This window comes from Rousettus aegyptiacus, unplaced genomic scaffold, assembly GCF_014176215.1.
Source record: "Rousettus aegyptiacus isolate mRouAeg1 unplaced genomic scaffold, mRouAeg1.p scaffold_m13_p_8, whole genome shotgun sequence".
NCBI lineage: Eukaryota > Metazoa > Chordata > Mammalia > Chiroptera > Pteropodidae > Rousettus > Rousettus aegyptiacus.
In genome coordinates this window covers 80,769,266-80,790,662 of record NW_023416311.1, presented here as the reverse complement: position 1 = coordinate 80,790,662, position 21,397 = coordinate 80,769,266, and the positions used below count along the sequence as shown (strand labels likewise).

Sequence of the window (21,397 nt, the reverse complement as noted above, 5' to 3'; positions counted from 1 at the left end):
AAATCAACAACTTAACCAAAACAAAAGGATTGTGGCTTATGACAGCATTCTAGTCCTAACAATAAAGGCATTATTTTAAACTTTGCCACTTCCTGTGCTGTTCTTTATTGTATTTATGGGGTGATACTCTGGGGAATTTTGTGTACTTTTAATCTCCCTACTTTTATTATGGGCTTTTTGAGGGTGGGGGTGGGGGTGGTCAGACACTTTTGTTAGAACCATGTGAATGGCATTGTTTTTTCTGTATTGCAAATTAGTATTTCTACCACTCTCCCCAGGCCTACACGCCCAGACACACACATACCCAACCAAAAAAATCTCCCAAGCTCCTCTCTTAGGTATGTTTCCTTATTATTCAGTTTTTCTGGGAACAGCTGATTGCATAAGAATATAGAATCACCTGGAAGGTGTTAAATAGACTCTCTAAGAAATTAGGAATAACTTGGATTTGATTAGAATGAAAGTAAATTAAAAAGTTGAGCATGTCAGTGAGCGTTTGTCAGATAAAACTACATATAGATACTATTGGTATTGATCCTTGGTTAATTTTAATATTAGAAATGATTTAAAGGCAAATAACATCTTTGAAAATATTGAGAATACAGTGTATTAATATAAAGATTTTGGTTCTGCTGTTTCAGAGTTGCTGTAAGGATTTTGAGTACTAGTTGAAAAGATGTTTAAAAGGAAGATGTACTTGTTACTGTCTTAGGTGAACTAAGAAGTGTATCTGCATTATAAAAAAGAAAATGGTTAATTGTGGTTTGGTTGTTAAATTCCCAGTACTTCCTATAAGAATACAATGAAACTTTCATTGTATTATACTTCACTATTCCTTTCTCAGTTTCCCCCCTGGGTTCCCAAATATTGTTTTACCCATTGCAACATTTAAAATAGCTATGTTCCTGAGGAAGACATGAGAGAAATTTAGGAAAGACTACAATAGAACTTTTCTAGTGCTACTTCCTTCCAGGTAAGTAAAAATTTAATGAACATGTAATATATAATAAAAAACCAGTTTGTCCCCGAAACTATCCTTTTATAGACCAAAAAGCACAAGAATCTAAACATATCCCCATTTAAAAAATACATTGAGGAAAAGTAATTAAGTTATTTAAAATATAGTTACATAAGTTTAATTCTGCTTAGAACTTAATTAGATTTATTGAGAACACCTCATGCAGCTTATATCTGTGACTTATATAGTATGTTGGTCTTAAACCAGGATCACTGTTGTTTGGTTCATAGGATTAATGCTTAGTAAATTAATCTTATTTCCATGTTCTTAATAATTTAAAACTAAAATAAAAATTCAGGTTATCTCAGTGTATGCCAGTGAGAATTTTAAAATAATTTATTTGTGTGATTGATTTATTTGGAGGTAAGAAAGAGGAGATAAAATGATCCATATTTATTATGTGTTTGTATGCAGTTTGAGACATAATTAGTGACTGATTTGTGTATTTTCAGGATTTCTGGCCATTTTTGTGTTGACACAACATATCAGCAGTATGTTACTGGCAGAGCCTAACGTAGTGTTTAAGATTCTAAATAATGAAAAATTTCAGTCATTAGTAGTGAACTAAAACATAGTTTTGTTATAACTCATCATTTATATTTGTGTCTATTCCTTGATAATTTGATGATTTTTGCTCATACTACCTAAGAGCCTTAAAGTTTATTTTCAAGAATTTTATTTGTTTAGCCTTGTAAATCAAAGCAAATAAACGACTAGTTCTTAAAGGTAGGTCGTTACAAGAAAAGTACTATATATCCTTGCCATTGACATGCATTATAAGTTAGTGAAACTCATTTATTTATTAACACTCATACTACTATAAAACAAAACAGATTTGTACATTAAATTAAAAATTCAAAACTAATAAAAACAGCTTTAATCTATATAAAAATAATCTTAAAACAAATTATTTTTCTGTATTAAAATTAGTGTTCACGGCACGAATTTGTATTAGTTGATATAGTACGGATTCTTTTGAGTTTGATATTTGTGTATTGTATTTTATGTGACTAAGTTTCCTCTAATTGTGTGAGAACTTAATTCAAATTAACGTTTACTCTTCACTTGGCTATGTGCTTTTGTTGACACATTAAAGTTGTTTCTTTTGTGTCAAGATAATGAGAACACTTAATAACTGGCATCAGTGTGATTGTGGAAGGAAAGGTTGGACCCCGATATCACTTGGTAATGCACACTTACAAGCCCCTTATTCTGATCATTCAGTATAGGTTTATTATTGTTTTTAATTGGAAATGGTAAACATTTTTAAGTATATGGATAGGAATAGTTTAATTTCCATTTTCTTCAGTAGTATATTATAGTGGTTAAGTATGTTGGCTTTGGAATCTGATAGATCTGGGTCCTAACATTAGTTCTTTTACTTACTGGTCCTTTAGACTTTGGGAAGATTGTTTTTAATTTCTGAGTGAATTTTCTTGCTTGTGAGATGAGGATCATTACAATAATTCTAATGAGAAAAGCATTATTAATATTTATCTACTGTGTAAAATCCTTGATCATGTTACAGGTGTTTAATAAATGTTAGCTAGTTATGTTCAAATTCAATAAGAGATTCTGGTAGGTTTATTAAAAGGCAAAAAATTTCTAAGTGATAGATCAAAGCATAAACTAGTCAGCAATTGAATCAGAAAAAATATAAGGCACCTATATATAGGATATATGAAAGGATAGAAATTGAGATGTCAGCTCTGAATCATGCATGCGGCCAATTTACTTTGTATTATATGTGGTGATATGTGTGTGTGTGTGTGTGTGTGTGTGTGTGTGTGTGTGTGTGTATTCCCCCCCCCCCTCACTTTTATTCTTTAAATAAAAACGTTTACAGCACCCGGTATTCCTGGGAGGTCTCCCATCCAAATACTAACCAGGCCCAACCCTGCTTCCGAGATGAGATGGGATCTGGTGTACTGATATTTTAATTCTATTTTTTTTCCCAAAGAATTGAGCCAGTCCCCCATTACCATTGAATTCCTATTTAAGGAATAAAACTAATATTCACAGATAATAGGGGAGCATTAACAACAGGATGATAAAGGAATATTTAACATCAGTTATTCACAGATTACAGTTGTTTGTGAGGATAAAGGGAAATAATGATATAAAAATCGAAAATTCTATATGCTTCAGGTGTTTGAACTTAAATTTGAATGGGAATACCTGCTTGTATGAGCTTGGATTAATATGCATATGTAATTTATGGAGGAAAGTTACCAAGGTCACTTTCTAATTCTTTTATGTTAAGTGTTAAAGCTTTTCATCAATACATAAATTTTCTCTTTAAAAGAATAAGTAATTTTTGGGTCTTTTCCATATAGTTTACCAAATTGACAAAGTAAATGGGAAAAGTGTAGAAGGAGACATTGGATACTGTTTGAATCCAACAGCTTCAACGCTTAACTTGAAAGGTTTGTGTCAGGAGATTTTTAGAGATAATCTATGAATAGATGAACCAGTTTATAAGTAATATAAAATGGATATAAACGATGCAAATTAAGTTTTTGTCTATTAATGCTGCCATTATTTTTTCCATTACTAAAATGTAACTTATTACCATTAGGAACACTTTCTTGTTCTTAAATGGGCAGTTTTATGTAATATATACACACACATATATGCATGTGTGTATATATATTACTATATATATATATATTACTACAGGACGTGTTTATTTGTGTTATAATTTTTCTCATCTTCTGTACTCTTGTGGGTCAACCAGAAATTCTCAGAATAGGGACACCATTAATTCAAATATATTTAGAAGCTATTATAATAAACATAGTATATAATTTTTATGGAGATTTTTTTTTTTTAGTATTTTAAAGAAAATATCAGTAATTTTGAGACATGAACTATTTTTTTCCATTTTATAGATTAAAGATTATAAGGTTGGTGCAGGCATTAAAATTATAAATCTAGTACAAATGCACATGTTAATCTCTGAACTATAATATTTGATTGAATACAAATGTACTTAAGTACATTAGTACCATGTCTGCTTCTCTTCCCTCCTAGTCATATTCCTTTAGGTCCCTTATTTTTTGCTACCTATTCTTCTGTGTCTAATTTCTTAGGCTTCACTTTCTGCTTTATCATTGTTTGCATTGAAGGCCTCTTTGAGGAAACAGCATCTTTCTTACTCCTACATGTCTAGAAATCCAGGTGTAGGAACAGAAAACTTAGTAGTCATAAACTATATTGAAGCTTAAAGAGAGCATTCCTGCTTGCTCATTCACTTCTCTTCTGCCTTTATAATCTCCATCAGTAATTGCTTATGTTACAAAAAATCTTTTTCTTGTATGTTCAACCTTACACATGGGATGTAAGGTTTTTTTTTTCCTGCCCCCACAGTACATCATTTAGGATTTACTTTAGTAAGAATCTTTTCTTGGTGATTTTTATCTTTAAAAAGTTTTATTTCTCTCCTCTGTCATAAATGGCATTTCCAAGTCCCATTCTACAGTAAAGATTCTACAGGACAGATTAACTCCCTGTTAGTTTGGTTCCTTTGTGCATACTCTAAAGTTTTTTCTTTTATGTCTCTAGAAATGTGTTGGAATCACTCCTTGCCGATGACCCTTTTTATGTTCTTTACTGTTGTATTTGTTTTCTTCTCTCAGTTTAGTAATTTTAATATAAGGCTCTAGAAGAGAAAGAAGATAAACTTGTGTGCTTATTTGTTTGTATTGAGTAGAATTGGAAGTCTTAATCAGTTACATTTGAACTTATTGAAGTGGCATACTGGTAGAACTGCCCCCTGCTTCAAACACTTGGATTTTTCTGAGATGAGACCTTACAAACTCCTATCACCTTTTGCATTTCCTAGTATCAGTCATTCCTCAGATTCCTGAGTTGCATTTATTTTAGATTTTGAGTACCAGGCTGTTAAGGTTTTCTCTTATGTTTTAATTTCAAGAATCTTTTTTCCTTACCATTTTGTTCACACAGTCGTCTTTTTACCCAAAGTAATAATTGCAATATTTAAATTGTTTTAGTACTATTTGTTATTAATTGACCTCTGTTTAAGATCTTTATTCTTTATCTTGTTTTATTGGCTTCTTTTTGTAAGTTTTTCAGAAAAGCTGTATATCGGTGATATAATTTCTGTATTCTTGCTTGTCTGAAGATTCTTTCTTAGCATTCATATCTTCGGTCTTTTTACGCAGCCAAGAAGTTGGAATGTTTGTCCTTGTAGATTAACATGTGTTTAACTTTTGGAAAGATGAATCTTTCCTCAGTTTGCTTTAGGTCCTTGTTATTTTATCCTTCAGCATTACAATTAATGAAGCACCATACCAACTCTATATTTTAAAGAATTGTAGTCTCAAATGAACTTTGAGAGTCCCTCAGAGTCCTTGTTTAGTTTTTGAGATGATCCATTGTAAGTTTGGTTTGTGGGAGGTGGAACATTATTACAAACTTAACAGTCTCACAGGATCATATGTTACTTAATATGTAAACTAATTTTAATTTAGATTTTCTGGGATTCCTCTCTTCGAGTTAATTTTTTTATCCTAAAAAGATTTCTAACTATGAAGCTGATGCTTTCAGATTTTTTCCAAAGGAAGAAAGCCATATTTCATTGGAATAATTGTGAACATGCTCACGCGTAATACCTGTTTGATTACACATACACTGATTAAACTCTAGGAGTAGTTTTTTTATATTTTAACAACTGCAGTGGTCTTGAAAAAAGCTTTTAGTTAGCAACTATTATTAACACTGTCTTCAGAGACTAGGATTGAGTTGGTTACCCTGAAACTTGCATAATGCCTTCAATATAGTTAGATGATCAGTAAATATTTGAATGAATTGACATTATGAAAATAGAACTCTTTCATTAGTCATAGCTTAAGTACAAACTTAGAATAGAGAAACTGTAGTTCCTTGCTTATTGGTAATTATAAGTGAGATAAAAATGAAAGGGAATTAAGAAAATTCTCTTTTCAAAATGAGAAATAAGAAAATATACTTTATATTCCAAATTTTAAGGGACATTACAATAAAATTATAATTTGAAAAACTTAATGAAAAATGTTAGAATGTAATTAATCTTGATTTGGTTATAGTTAACCTCCTAGGGCACTGTCAGCTGAATTCATCTGTATTACTTGACATTGCTGAATTCTTGCTATGATTTGTTCAATTATGTTTTAGCTGTATTTCTTTAACAGCAGTATAGTTTATACTTACTTAAATTATTTTACCCAGGAACAGCTGTTATTTTTAAAATATGATCAAACTTTGGAACATACTTTCTTTTGGTGGTTTAATTTTATGTTAAAATTTTAAAATATATGTGACTCTTGCTCATACTTTATTTATGCAGAATATCCTCCAAATCCTAAATCTAGAACTCCAAGGATGCTGGTCATTAAGAAAGGTAATACAAAAGATTTACAGCTATCTGGATTCCCAGTAGTAGGAAGTCTTCAGTCACAGCCAGTTAAGAATGGGACTGGTCCAAGTGTTTATAAAGGTTTAGTCCCTAAACCTGCTGCTCCACCTACAAAAGTAAGTTTTAAATTGTTAAAAATACAAGCTTTAAGTTTTATCAGTTGAGTTGCTTTAACAAAATAATGTTAAAAATTTTATACCTAGTCATGGGGATATATAGTTGGTTATTGACTTAATAAATGGAAAGAGTTAGCTTGTCGTGTGTCATTAATTTTAATTATGTTTTAAATGATGCATGTGTTTACTTGGTCATGTGCTTTCTTGTTTTAATAGTTAATGAAATATATAAAATTTTTGATTTGCATCTATGCTATAATTGCTTAGTAATATATAATGCTGTGTCCTTGGTGTTCTGTTTTAGGTTTTTAAAACATCCACTTTTTTCTTGATATTAGGCAAAAGCAACCTAACTTTAGATTTACAAAATTGAAAAAAAAGCAATGTGGTCAAATGTTTTTATCTGAATTGCAACCTTTGATTTTATTTGTAGAAAAAGATACAAGGGAATTATGTAGGAATAATTAAGATATACTACAAAAATAATTGTTTTTATGAGCCACATCTTTATAGTATTTGCTTTTTTTATTTTTCTCTATAGTGTTTTTGAATACATATTAATGTCTTTGTGTTTTTCTTTAGCCTACACAATGGAAAAGCCAAACTAAAGAAAATAAAGTTGGGACTTCCTTCTCTCATGAGTCTACATATGGTGTTGGTAACTTCAATGCTTTTAAATCAACTGCCAAGAATTTTAGTCCGTCAACAACTTCAGTGAAAGAGGTATGGTATTTAAAATTTTTGAAGAATGCAACATATTTTAATCATGACAATTAATAACAAAAGGTGTAGATTTATTAAATATATTAAAATGAGATATTTTATACTTTCAGAAAATTTGATTTAGATGCTCCTCAATTTGCTAATAACATTTTTGCATATTAAGTAGGAATAATTTTAAAAAGTTTTAATGAAAATTTCCAAACATCTCAAATGTAGAGAAAATAATAGTGAAACTCATGTTCCCATTGACTAGAATAATTTTAAAGGAAAGAATTATGACAATTGCAATTTTGACATTTGTGGTAGTTATGCAAATGATTGAATCTTGACTAAAATTGAGGATTTGTATTATATTCTTTTGGGGCTGATGGACATTTTGCTAGTGTTAACACTTTGGGGTAGAGGGAAGGAAGAGAGGGAAAGGTGCCTACTGTTATTGAACTGACTTCATATAACTTAGATATTTTCTCTGTCATTTGATTAGGTTTCTGAAACTTCCATACCAGAGTGTTCTCTGACTAGTTCAGGGTCAAAAGATACTTGTGACCAGATACATATACCTGAGATTGCTCTGGGTACTATATTGGAACAGCATAGCCCCTTATATACTAAGTCAAAGAATTTTAGAGCTTTGATGAAAGGACTAGCATTCCTAGCTGGTTAATTGGGGCTTAGATTGATTCTAGTCTACAGACATTATTGCCCATATTTAAGCATTATGGTTTATTGCCATAGTTAAAAATCTCTGTGATGCAGAGATATAACATCTTGTTTTCTATTGTATTCCACTGTCAAAACACCAAAATCAAAAAGATGTTAGTACATGTTTCCTTTTTCTTTCCCTCCTGCTCTTTCACAAAAGTTTTCCCTGGTGAAATTTTACCTGATTAACCAACCCTATGTGTACCTGCATGTAAATAATTATAAAATAGATCATCTTGGAGCTGGTATTAGAACTATGGAATTCTGTAGAATACAGTTTTAATAACTGCTCTTCTATGTATTACAGAAATGTTTAAACAGTTTAAGGATCCATTTTATAAAATAGTATTTAAACTCTTAATTTAGAGTGATAGTTCTTTGTGTTACCAGACCTTAATTATTTCTGGAATAAGAAATGTTTTTTGTTTACTCATTCAATGAGATAGATAAAACATACAGGGTGAGAGGAAAATAGTCTTTGAAATAGACTTTAAAATCAGTTCTATATTGTGAAGGTGAAATGAAAGAGAAAGTTGTGGTAGTTGTGAGCTTTATGTTGACATTAGTCTTCTGTCTACATATTTATCAATATTTCTTTACTTTTTCTTAGTGTAATCGCTCAAATTCCTCGTCACCTGTTGACAAACTTAATCAGCAGCCTCGTCTAACCAAACTGACACGAATGCGCACTGATAAGAAGAGTGAATTTTTGAAAGCATTGAAAAGGGACAGAGTAGAAGAGGAACATGAAGATGAGAGCCACGCTGGCTCAGAGAAGGTAATCGAACTTGCAGTAAGTCTTGGTTTCACATTAACATGTCATTAAAATATTTGGGCAGATATCATTTAGGACCCATGAATAAACTTCAAATTTTTATCTCCCTGAAAGCAAGTCTGGCTAGCTAGCTATTTGCATAAGTAATGGCTTTCTAAAGTAGATTTTTCTTATTCTGTAGTTCCTGTGCAGAAATTAAAAAAAAAAATTCCCATTAATGTGTTTTCTGTTGTTTTCCCTATGCTGTCTACCTTTACTGTTTGGGTTTGCCTTTTGTTGTATAAATGTGAGTGAGTAGAAAGCTATGGGTATCCATCACAGTTTAGTTTTTCTACCTTATGAGAATTTCTTCTACATTTAATAAGTATTATTACATTTATGTATTATCAATGAACATTAACGAGGATCTATTAAAGGTTTTAACAACTGTATTCTCTAACTCCTTCTTTTTGAACTCCTTAAAAATCAGGATGACGACTCATTTAATTTGCATAACAGCAATAGTACTCACCAAGAAAGGGATATAAACCGAAACTTTGATGAAAATGAAATTCCACAAGAGAATGGCAATGCCTCGGTTATTTCCCAACAAATCATCCGGTCTTCAACCTTCCCACAAACTGATGTTCTTTCAAGTTCACTTGAGGCAGAACACAGGTTAGTATTTATTTTTACTTTCTTCTCTGCAGTTTTTATATTCAGGATTTTGGTATTAAATATAAATGTTGTGATGTATTTTTTAACAGCTTTATTGAGATATAATTTATATACCATAAATGTCACCCATTTTAAATGTACAATATTCAGTGATATTTTGGTATATTCACAGTCTAATTTTAGGACATTTCCATTGCCCGTAAAAGAAACTCTGTTCATTTGCAGTTATTACTCATTTTTACTCTCTGTCATAGGCAACCACCAATCTACTTTCTGTACCTATAGATTTGCCTTTTCTGGATATTTTATGTAAGTGGAATCGTACAATATTTTGTCTTTTATGTATGGCTCTTTCACTTAGCATAATGCTTTCAAGGTTCATTGATGTTCTTTTTTGTTGCCAAATAGTACACTGTATTGCTCTACCACATTTGTTCATCAGTTGATGGATATTTGGGTCGTTCATAGTTTTTGAGTATTTTCAATAAGCCACTATGAACATTCATGTGCATGTTTTTGTATGGACATGATTTTATTTCTTTCGAGTAGATACCTAGGAACGGAATTGCTGGGACTTACGCTTAACATTTTGAGAAACTGCCATACTTTTCCAAAATGAGTGTACCATTTTACATTCTCATCAACATATAAATATTCTGATTTCTCCGTATTCTTGCCAACACCATCTGTCTTTTTGATTATAGTCATTTTCATGGATACGAAGTGGTATCTTTTCCTGGTTTTTAAGATGCATTTAACATGCATTTTAACCTAATGATTAACCATGTTGAGCATTTTTTTTAATGTGTACTTATTAGCCGTTTGTATATCTTGGAGAAATATCTGCTGAAATTCTTTCCTCTTTTTAAATTCCATTATTTGCCTTTTTGGGTCATTAGCATTCTTTATATATTTTGGATGTAAATTTCTTATCATATGTATAATTTGCAGATATTTCTATTTTGAATTGTCGTTTCAGTTTCTTAGTGGTGCATTTTGAAACAAACGAATTTAACAAGTCAGGTGTCAGTGATACAATTCTCAAGGATGACCATTCATTTGTTCAAACATAAAAATTTATTCTTATTGTCAAATTTCAGTGTCATTCTCAAGGTATTGAGGATAGCTTCAATATCAGAGGGATAGTTAATCTTGTTTAAGCACCAGATGTATTAGTAGAAATAAGGGCCAGAGAAGTTCAAGGGAATTTGAGTACCAGTGAGAAAGTTTTTTAATTGGGACTTAAATTAAATCTTAAAGGGTGAGACCTTAATCTGGGCAAGGGTATTGGGTAGTCACTTTGGAAGAAGGGGGGGTGTGAAGGGATTTTTAGAGTTAAGTAGTTGAGAACATACCTAGTTTGTTTTAGGGGCAGTGGATGAAATATCTTGACAGGAGTATAGAGTCCTTAATGGAATTAGAGATAACCTTAAAAAGATAGAACCTTAGAGATCTGTTCAAGCTTCTTCAATTTTTCAGGTGAAGAAATAGCTCATGAAAATGAAGGAATCGTCCCTGTATTCTTATACCTGGTTTGTGATATAGTAGGAATTGTGACCCTCCTTTTCTAATCCTGTGTTTTTTTCTAATGTAAAGAATTTGAGTTTGTGATCATGGTGTTTAAGGAGTTTTTTCTTAAGGAAATGGGAAGGCTTTGAAAATATTTAGAGAGTAGTAATTGTGAAAGTGGTATCAGGGTGATTTGGTGGTGATAGTTTGAGGGAGAATGGGAAGAAATGCTAATGAAAAAGCAAAGTGCAAATCAGTGCTAAGGCGTATTCCTACTTTTTGAGAAAAGGGAAATATACAGTATTTGTTTTGAAAGCTATTCCAGACTAACAGTTAAAATCTCAGGAGCTGGATAGAAAAGCTGAAAGGATGAAGAAGTACAAATTAGTATTTACAAAACAGTCACAGGTATTTAGAATATAGCATAGGAAGTAAAGTCAGCATTATGTAATGGCTGTGTGTAGTACTAGATGGGTACTAGAGTAATCGGGGGATCACTTCATAAATTATGTAAGTGTCTAACCATTGTACAGTATACCCTGAAACTAATATTTAAAAAAAGACAAATGTAGCAGGCAACTCTGTAGAGTATAAATTGTTATAGGATAATTTACTTATGGAAAGATTGGGTCAGTGAGAAGAGATGACCCTGAAATTCTGTGCAGATTAGTATATTCTCTACTAACTGACCACTCAGATACTAATGTTTGACAAGACAAAGGGACAAAGAATGCAGTAGCACCACAGTTTATACCACCTGGTAGTCTTGTAATAGGTAATTAAACTATCACTAGTTTGATACTTATCCTGGTTGTTACGCCATTCTGGTGCTTACTAACAAAAATGCTTATACCTCCTTTTTAAAGAACGTGGGGAAAAAACATTTATAATCTTGGGGGGGAAAGAGACAGAAGAGAAAATGGACAGTTAGGAATACTTGTCTTTTATAACATTTGAAATAACTTGTTCTATCTGCATTATTGTTGAGATTCAGTTTTTTACAGTGAAAGAAGTGAAAGTAAGGATCTAGCAAAAGCATTTAGATTGTTTTAGCACTGTAAATCTATGGACTCTTCACTAGGTGACATTGGGAATCTAATACCACTCCACAGGGAGGTTACCTAGGTTAAAGAATGAAGAGAGTGCAGTTGGAAAAGAAATGTTAAGTGATTAAAAAGAATAAGAGAAACAGTAATTCTGATTATGACTGTGACATTTTGGTCCAGAGGCAGCAGAGTTTTGGTGCAGTCAGTATATAGTAACTTGGGTGGCTAAAATCCAGAGTCCTATTTTCTTCTCGCCATCAGGTTTACAAGTTACCTTACTTATGTGATCTTGATTCTTTATCTGTAAAATACAGGTATAGTGTTAAATTTTATTTGGAGTCTCTGAGCATCGATATTCTATGAGATTGTTTAAAAGTATAAACGTCTACAAAGTAGCTAATTTGCGGTGGACTCCAGTTGAAAGATGAATAGGTATAAATAGGAGTAATAAATACTTAAGAGATGTACCTATTTAAAAAATATATATAGTCAGACAGTATAAAATATGTGGCCATATGAGGAAAACTTTGGAGTCATTGACTCAAATACACTAGCAATAGCTATGGTGTTCATGTTTGCCCAACTAGAGAAGTGGTTGGTTAGTTCTCTGATAATCTTTTCCTCTCTGCCTAAGATGGAAGTATTCTCTTTAAAAATTGAAGGAAGGAAAAACTAATTACCATATTAGTCATTTTACTTAGATCCTGGTTGGGAGCTTTTAAAAAAATAATTTTTCTGTTATTGTAGAACATAATGCTTCTTTCAAGTTGAATTATGTATTGAGGAAAATTACTGGCATGCACAATTAAAGGTGATATCAACAGATAAATTATAAAATGCAAGATAGGGTAAGATAGCTCAGCCTTTTCTTTCCAAAGTAGAAAACCTAATGAGTAGCTAAGAGTGTTGGGGGATGGTATTAAATTTAGCAAATGAGGATGAATATTGCTCTAACTACATAAATTTAGCAAATTTTCTTCAGTTTTAGCCTGGAGAGCCTTTTGCAAGGTTTCCAATCCAGAGAACCAATGACATCAAAGAGTAAGCAGTTCATGTTGATCTTATCTAAGACATCTTACTGAGCTTAATCCTGTTTATTCATTTTCAGAAAGACAGTCAAAGCAAAAATATTTGGGGGGACTTTGTATAGTGCATAATGTTGTTTTGCATATAACAAATGGAATTATCCTATGTGGGTGAAGCTCTAAATTTATTAATTTCTTTCATTCTTTTCAGATTGTTGAAGGAGATGGGCTGGCAAGAAGACAGTGAAAATGATGAAACATGTGCTCCTTTAACAGAGGATGAAATGAGAGAATTCCAAGTTATTAGTGAACAGGTAAGAAGTCCTGAATCAAATTCACTTTAAATTGCCCTTCCTTAATCAGAACAACCATATTATAACAAGAAGGGAGAGGTTTACACAGTTTTATTTAGGAATTTATTGGACATCATATTATAAGGTCACAATTGCCTTTGTTTTATGTTTTCATAGTTTCCTTTTTGAAAGACTATTAGGAAATGTTCGATAGAGTATCAGGAAGTTGAGAAGATTTTCCAAATTAGAGATTGTTTTTAGTAATTCTGGTCATGTAGAGGTGATTTTCTATATGGACGTGTTATAATTGATACCATAATCTTCAAAACACTTTTTAATAAGATGTTTTGAATGAAATATATTGACTTCATGATAAAATGGACATGATCACCATAATTTAAAAACGCGTTTTAAGGATGAATTTAGTATATTTTTTTTTTACAGTATTTAAAAAATTGGGGGCAAAATACACATAATATGAAGTTTACCATCTGAGCCATTTTCGAATGTACAGTTCCATGGCATTAAGTACATTCACACTATTGTGCATCCATTATCACCATCTACCTCTAGAGCTCTTTTCATTTTGTAAAACTAAAACTCTTTACCCATTAAACCATAACTTTTCATTCCCAGCTCCCCACAGTCCTTGGAATCCACTAGGTCTACTTTGTGTCTCAGAATTTGACTGCTTTAGGTATCTCATATAAGTGGAATCATATAGTTTTTATCCTTTCGTAACTGGCTTTTTTCATTTAGTATAATGTCCTCAAGGTTCATCCATGTGATATGTGTCAGAATTTTTTTTAAGGTTGAATATTCCATTATATGCATATCCACATTCTGTTTATCCATTCATCTGTAATGGACACTTGGGTTACTTCTGTCTTTTGTCTGTTGTGAGTAATGATGCTGTGAACATGGGTTTATAAATATCTTGAGTCCTTATTTTCAGTTCTTTTGGATATATTCACAGAAGTGGAATTATTGGATCATATGGTCGTCTCTTTTTAACTTTTTCGAGGAACCACCATGCTGTTTTTCTATAGTTAGTATACCGTTTTACATTCTCACTAATGGTGCACAAGAATTCCTTTTTTTAAATTTTTGGATAGTAACCATCCTAAAGACTATGAGGTGGTATCTCATTGTGGCTTTCCTATTGATTATGCATTTCTTTGTTGATTAGTGATATTGAGCATCTTTTCATGTGCTTATTGACCATTTGTTTCTCTTCTTTGGAGAAATATCTATTCAAGTCCTTTGTCCATTTTTTTTTCCTTTGCCCGGTTTTTTTTTTGTTACTGAGTTGTCGTACTTCATATATTCTGGATATTAATCCCTTATTAGATAAATATGTAAATACTTTCATATGTTGCTTTTTCACTGTTGATTGTGTCCTTTGATGCATAGAAGTTTTAAGTTTTGATGTAGTCCAAATTATCTATTTTTTGTTGTTGTTGCGTGTGCTATTGATGTCATTTCTAAGAAATCATTGCCGAATTCAATGTCATGAATCTTTCCCCCTTTGTTTTCTTCTAAGTGCTTTATAGTTTGTTTACTTTAGGTCTTCGATCCATTTTGAGTTAATTTTAGTACCTGTTGTAGGGTATGTGTCCATTTTCATTCTTTTACATTGGATATCCCTTTCCCCTAACACTGAAAATACCATCCTTTCTCTATTGAATAGTTTTGTCACGTTTATTTTATTGTATAATTTACATACAAAAAATTAAGCATATAGTTGGATGAGTTTTGACAAATGTAAATGTACACTCATGGGGCTCATAGCAACATTTTCATCTGTGATGTACAGCATGTACAATGGTGGTCCCATAAGATTATAATGGAGCTGAATTTTCTGTAAGAAATGGAAGGATATGTCATTCAGGAGGAGTGTTTTTATTTTTTATTTTTTTTTTTAATTCAACAGGACCAATATCTGTGGAGCTTGGCAGTAGATTCCCTTTTATACTCATAGTGTCTTAATATTGAGTGCCTAAATTACATCTCACTCAGTCACCACTGACCTGTTTTAGCACGAGGAGCCCGTACCCCCAGCACTACATATTCAGACAGCACTGCGGCCCTCCCAGTTCTAGCTTGATGATTGTCAGATGACATGGCTATAGTAAATTCCTTGCTGAGGACCTAAGATTCTGTACAAGGACACAAGTCCACAGGAACGACCTTAATAAGTAACAAGTACCAGTGTCACTTTAATAAAGGTGTCCTGTATAGTGTGGAGCCAGCTTGTCCCTGTGCTTTGGAAATATTTTCAGATCGTAATGATGTAAAGTAAGATAAGTTTGGTTTGTTTTTCAGTTGGTTGGTATTCTATCAGTTCAATGCCAGAGAGAGCCCTTTGTGCCAGATAGGGTCAGTGGAACCAAAACCAAATTTCCAAAGTCAAAATATTGAGTCCTCAGTTCTATACCCTCACTATGTTAAACACTTTTTCTTTTTTTAATGAATACCACAGAGTTTCTTAATCTTTCCACTGCTCCAACATGGAGTAGCCAAAACCACATTGCTATGACAATCCTTTATGTTCTTTTATCTCTCCATCTTGATTTCTTGCTGATCCAGAGGCCACCTTTTACTCTTTCCTGACAGTCGTCATTGTGGTGATCTGTGTCTTAGCCAGTTTCTCCAAGATATTTCCAGTCATTTCAGCTCACATCCCTCCCTATTCATGGAGTAGCATTGGCAGCTTTGATGTTCTCTTTCTGACCCTGTCAGAAGTGAAAGCAGGGAGAAGCCTTGTGGATAGTGTTTATAAAAAGTCTATAGTAGTGTACAGAAATATTCTAGGCCTTGACTTTCACTTACCACTCACTTACTGACTTACCCAGAGAACTTCCGATCCTGTAAGCTCCATTCAATCTCTATACAGGTACACCTTTAAAAAATTTTTTTATATCACATTTTAACTGTACCTTTTCTATGTTTAGTTACATAAATACCATTGTGTTACAGTTGGCTACATTACTCAGTACAGTAACATGCCATACAGGTTTGTAGTCTAGGAGCAATAGTCTATACCATATAGTTAGGTGTGCAGTGTAGTAGGCTATACCATCTAGGTTTGTGTAAATGCACTGCGATACTCACACAGCAGAACCTTATGACACATTTCTCAGAACATATCCCACCATTAAGTGATACATAACTTAATATAGGTGTATAACCATCAGCCCCAAAAGTTCCTTCTTAGCTCCTTTTGCATTCATTTCTTTCACTCCCAGTTCCAGCCTCTGGCAGACACTGATTCATTTAGTTTTTCCTATAGTTTTCCTTTTCTAGAATGTTTTAATAATTGAGCCATAAAGCTGTTTCTTCTTAGATCTGGCTACTTTCATGCTTTTAAAACTCCTCAAGTTTGGTGAGTAGTAGTCTACTGTATGATGTACCAGTTTTGTATCTGTTTGAAAGTCTTGTTTTGAATTTTAAGAAATGTGTCAAGAGAAACTGACCAGGTATCATTACTATAGGTAGTAGTTTCAGAGATAGCATAATATTGTCTGACCCAGATAATTGGCTCTTCGATGACTAGGATTGGTAGATAAAACTCTGTTGATAATAAAGTAATTAACCAATATATAAAAATTGTTTGCATACTTGAGTTGGGAAGCAATGGTGTATAATAACCATATTTTTCTGAACTAATGATAAAGACACGGATATATTAATGATGACATCAGTTGACATTTAGATTTCTGAAAACTCATTAGGGCCCGATGTTTATAAAAAGATTTCTGTTGCATCTGGTAACAGAGGAGACTGTGAGTTCAAAGTCCCTCTCTTCAGTTCAAACATTTATTGTTTACTTTTCCTAAGATATTATGGAGTTTTAGGGATGAGCTCCTTCATAGGGCTAACAGTTTAATAAGGGTAGATAGATTCCATATACAAAGCAGAATGTAATAGCAGTTTTCAAAATGTTTAAGGGGAAGACAGAAGAGAGTGTCAGGCAATTTTATCAAATGTTTCATAATTGCGAGGCTGTGTTCTGGAGTACTAACTAGGAAACACAAAATTTTTTGCTCAAATAGGACTTAACATCCTATTGATTATCTGGAGATTAATTTCAGTTGCAGTGATCTGGGAAAGTATAATTGGTGAGTTGGATTTGAATTGGCCTTTGACAATTAAGATGGACTGACATTTAAGACAAAAAGTAAGAGTACAGTGTATGCTGGGGTCCACAGTGGCTGGAGCAGGGGGTGGAAAGTTTTTAATTAAAGATCCTGTTAATAGGAAGGGTGACTCTGAGTCTTTGTTTATTCATGTTATCCCACTATAGTAATTAATAGCCAAGTGCTTACTTTCATTCTAAAAAGTTCCCTGATTTGAATGATAAATTACATGGCATCTGTAATTGTAATTAATATTACGTGAGCTCTTAATGCCTCTTAGGTATTACACTAAGTGCATTTTTTTGTAGCATTTGTATGAAGTAGGTACTATTCTTAGTTCTCCTACATAGATGATGAAACTAAGGCTCAGAGAAGTTGCATGATTTTCTGTAGGTTATACAGTTTATCAGTAGTTTAGCTAGAAGTTAAGCCCAAGTCTGGTTGACTTCAAAGCCTATTCATTAAACATGATATAAGGTTGAAAAAATATGTAGGATCCTGAAGGTCTGTGTATACCATGTCAAAGTATAGCTTGTATTCTATGAAAGGAAACCTTTGAGAGTTTTTTAGGGATATGAATGGTCATTATTCGTACATGGGAAAGTACAGGTGTAGTGTAAAGTGTACATTGGAAGGGTAATTTGGAAAATTAGAATCAAGATGATAAGATTAGTTGGGGGAGGGGATATATTGTAATAATTAGGGGAGGATAAATGAGGCCCTAAAGTAGAGAAGTGACGATAAAAAATCTTGATATGAGACTAAGAGATCTGAAATAGAACCAGCAAGATTTTGAAATTCCATACTGTGAACCGGTAGTCATATCATTAATATGAACAGGAATATAGAAGGAAGAGCTGATTTTAGGAGGCTTAAAAAAAAAACATTAAGTTAGATTCTTAGGGATGATGCAGGTTAGAGAAATCAGAGATAAAGATTTTAGGTTTTGTTTTTGTCATAATTCTCCACAGCTTTCAGACTTTAAAAGATTCGGTGGCATTAGGCTATATGTCATATGAAGCAAGAATAGAACTTTGGGGTTGGGAAAGATGTATCTTTAAAGGAGTGACAGGTATGTTGTTAAGTGTCATAGTGGTTGAGTACCAAGGGGAATCATGGCGTTTTCTCTCTAAAGACAGCGATGTAATTTGTTCAAAGAGAAAGGAAGTAGCTTACATTTTAGAATTTAGGTAAAAAAGAAAATGAGTTATGGAAAATACATAGGGAAAAACGAAAAATGAGAGGTAAGACCGTAAACCTGCGATTTCTAGTTTTCAAGGTCCATAACAAAATTAGTAACTATGATAAAAGTGGTTCCTTGGGTTTGTATTTTATCCTAATCTTGATGATTTAAAAAACCCTCTAGAATATGAAATGTATACATAGTTCCAAATATTAACTTACTATTTATCTGGATTTGGTCTTATGAAAGATTATATTTGGAGCTTTTGATGAAAACTTCCAGAGCATTGAACATTTTTTATGAAAGAAAGAAATCCAAAAGGCTGAAGTTAATAGAATGTACATTATTATTAAACTTAGTTTTGTGTATTTAAATTGTTTCTAATTTGGGCCAAAACCCCAATTCTTATTACCATACTAACCTTTTAGATCTGATTTTTCATTTTCAGAAATAGAAACTAATTTTTTCCCCAGTATCTTAATTTCTGTGGTTAAGCAAAGGGCTCTATTTGATTTTGTTACTTCCGTATACCTTTCTTGAGCACAACTTGAATAATTTGTATTCTGCTTACTCTATAAAGTATGAATAAAGCAGATTGTAGGGTATGTTAATAGCCCAGTTAGGTCAGAATAAAAATAACAGCTGTAGCTGAATGGTTGCTGACTATATCCTAGCCATTATCTGAAGGTATTAAAATTTTCGTAATGTTTTGGTAGATAGTAAATGTGGTTCTCCCAAAGGCAGTGATTTATTTCTAGGAAATATTTTGTTAGATCAGTTGGATCATTTACCTGAATCTAACTAGTTTTTCAGAAGCGTCGTCATAATCTGTGAAATTTTCAGGGTAGGATACAGTTTTATTAACTTAATTGTATTTATGGTTACATTGAATTATTATAGTAGTAATACTGTATTCTCTTGAAGGATAGTTTATTTAATTAACTTATTTTTGACATTTTAGTTACAGAAGAATGGTCTGAGGAAAAATGGTATTTTGAAAAATGGCCTGATCTGTGACTTCAAGTTTGGACCCTGGAAAAACAGCACTTTCAAACCCACTATTGAGAATGATGACACAGAAACAAGTAGCAGTGACACATCAGATGACGACGATGTGTGAAGGATTTCCTTCCTAACAGCTTTAGAAATTTTAGTGTGATACATCTCTCATACAGTTTGGGGTGAATTGTAAAAATGAAGAACTATAATTTATGTAGTAAAATACCCCATTAGAAGATGATTTTTTTGGGGGACTTCAATATGAAGAAAACCAAGAATGTTGTGTTGGGCTGTGTTGAACATTATTTCTTTGTAAATGAATGTTGTAGAAATGAGGACTTTGGTTGATCCAACATTGACTTTCTTCATCACTGCAGCATTTCTCTGACTAGCAATGTGACGATGTAACAAATGAGATTTTCTCATTTAATAATAAAAAATTGTGTAATGTTTTGCAAAGCTTCTGTCTTAAAATGTCCAGGTCTTAAGAAAAAAAGGCAGCTTACACTGTTTTGCTTGCAAAGTCATATCTCTTTCGTACAATGGAAATGCTCAAGTCCACTTTGTGCCCTCCCCCTTCCCCCAACCTCCCAAAAAAGGACAATGTAGCATGTTGGCTAAAACTGGAGCAAAGTGCACTAAAACATTAATTTCCTGAACTCAACTGTTGTACTAGTCACCTTTTAAAACATAAATTGCTCTTTAGCCATTTGTAGTTCAGTAAATATTACAGGAAAACGTTGCCACACTTCCAAATTTTAAGAGGTGATTTTCAATAGCTTTATTTGGGTATGTTGTCAGGCCAGGATTTTCAGAGTTAATGGAAAAGAGTTGTTGTGGGAAAACTTATTTTGATAAATTATTACACGTGCAGAAAAACTGATCACACTGACTGGATCTGTCCACAACATGGAAAATAAACTGGATTTTCAGAATATTGTTGTTCTCTGTAGTGTTCAAGGTATTGGTCTCTAAACACAATGTGCTTTTATTCACTTATTAAAACAAAGTTATACTTTATTAAAGATGGTGATTACTTTGAGTTTAGAAAAAGCTTTGGAAAATACCTTTTTTATTATCAACTGCTTAACATCGAATGCAAAACAACCACTTTATTTTTCACTCGCACATTAATTTTAGAAGCATTTCTGTTTTACTGCTGACTGGAAGAGCAATTTGATTCTATATGTTTGTATTTTCATTTTTCTGGTTTCGTTTGTATTTGCTTCTAGTTTTCCCTACCTCACTCCCATTTTTAAATATATTCTAATTGGAAAGAGCATAATTTTAGATAGTAAAAATATTCTAGATTTAATATCAGATTGAGCTAATCCTCAGTTTTTCTTTTTTAAAATTGTATTATCAAAAAACTGCAGTGTTTCTGCTGTTTCCACCTCACTGTATTCTGCCAAGGCTGCCCAGTTTTCACCGAAAGCCAGATTTATTTGTTAATACTGACAATGGTGGTGATGGGGAAACAAAAATAAAAGCAACACAGTTTCACGTGCATAAAACTTAGGATGAATTAGAGTGGTAAAAAGAATTACATATATCTTAAAGTTACCTTTTTTATAATAGATTTTTATTGTATAATATGCCACAAGTCAGTCCAGTCATCTGAAATTAAATTTGTTAACCCAGAAGAAAACTTAAAGTGTGCTTTGACAAAGCTTTGTCAGTATCACATATGGAATGTGTTTGGGATTCTTAGATTGCACTATTTGGTTAATAGATTAATGAAACCTTTAAGGTGCAAATTGTATTTGCTAACATGAGCTAGAAGGGACCTGAGAAAT

The 21,397-nt window shown here is 32.5% G+C and overlaps 1 protein-coding gene across 6 annotated transcripts in view; it reads left to right on the top strand.

Annotated features, from left to right (window-relative positions):
• GPBP1 (GC-rich promoter binding protein 1) overlaps positions 1-20,536 on the top strand; it is a 69,598-nt gene extending 49,062 nt beyond the window's left edge. For 2 of the 6 annotated variants that reach the window (XM_016160462.2, XM_036226303.1), the window contains 8 exons: positions 279-338; positions 3,355-3,444; positions 6,366-6,550; positions 7,133-7,273; positions 8,586-8,753; positions 9,220-9,407; positions 13,199-13,301; positions 19,564-20,536. In XM_016160462.2, coding sequence (XP_016015948.1) covers positions 279-338; positions 3,355-3,444; positions 6,366-6,550; positions 7,133-7,273; positions 8,586-8,753; positions 9,220-9,407; positions 13,199-13,301; positions 19,564-19,722 — 1,094 coding nt within the window. In that variant the 3' untranslated portion in view covers positions 19,723-20,536. The remainder of the gene's footprint in view (positions 1-278; positions 339-3,354; positions 3,445-6,365; positions 6,551-7,132; positions 7,274-8,585; positions 8,754-9,219; positions 9,408-13,198; positions 13,302-19,563) is intronic. The other 4 variants (XM_016160465.2, XM_036226304.1, XM_016160463.2 and 1 more) reach the window with 3 other exon arrangements.
• The last annotated feature ends 861 nt before the right edge of the window (positions 20,537-21,397 follow it).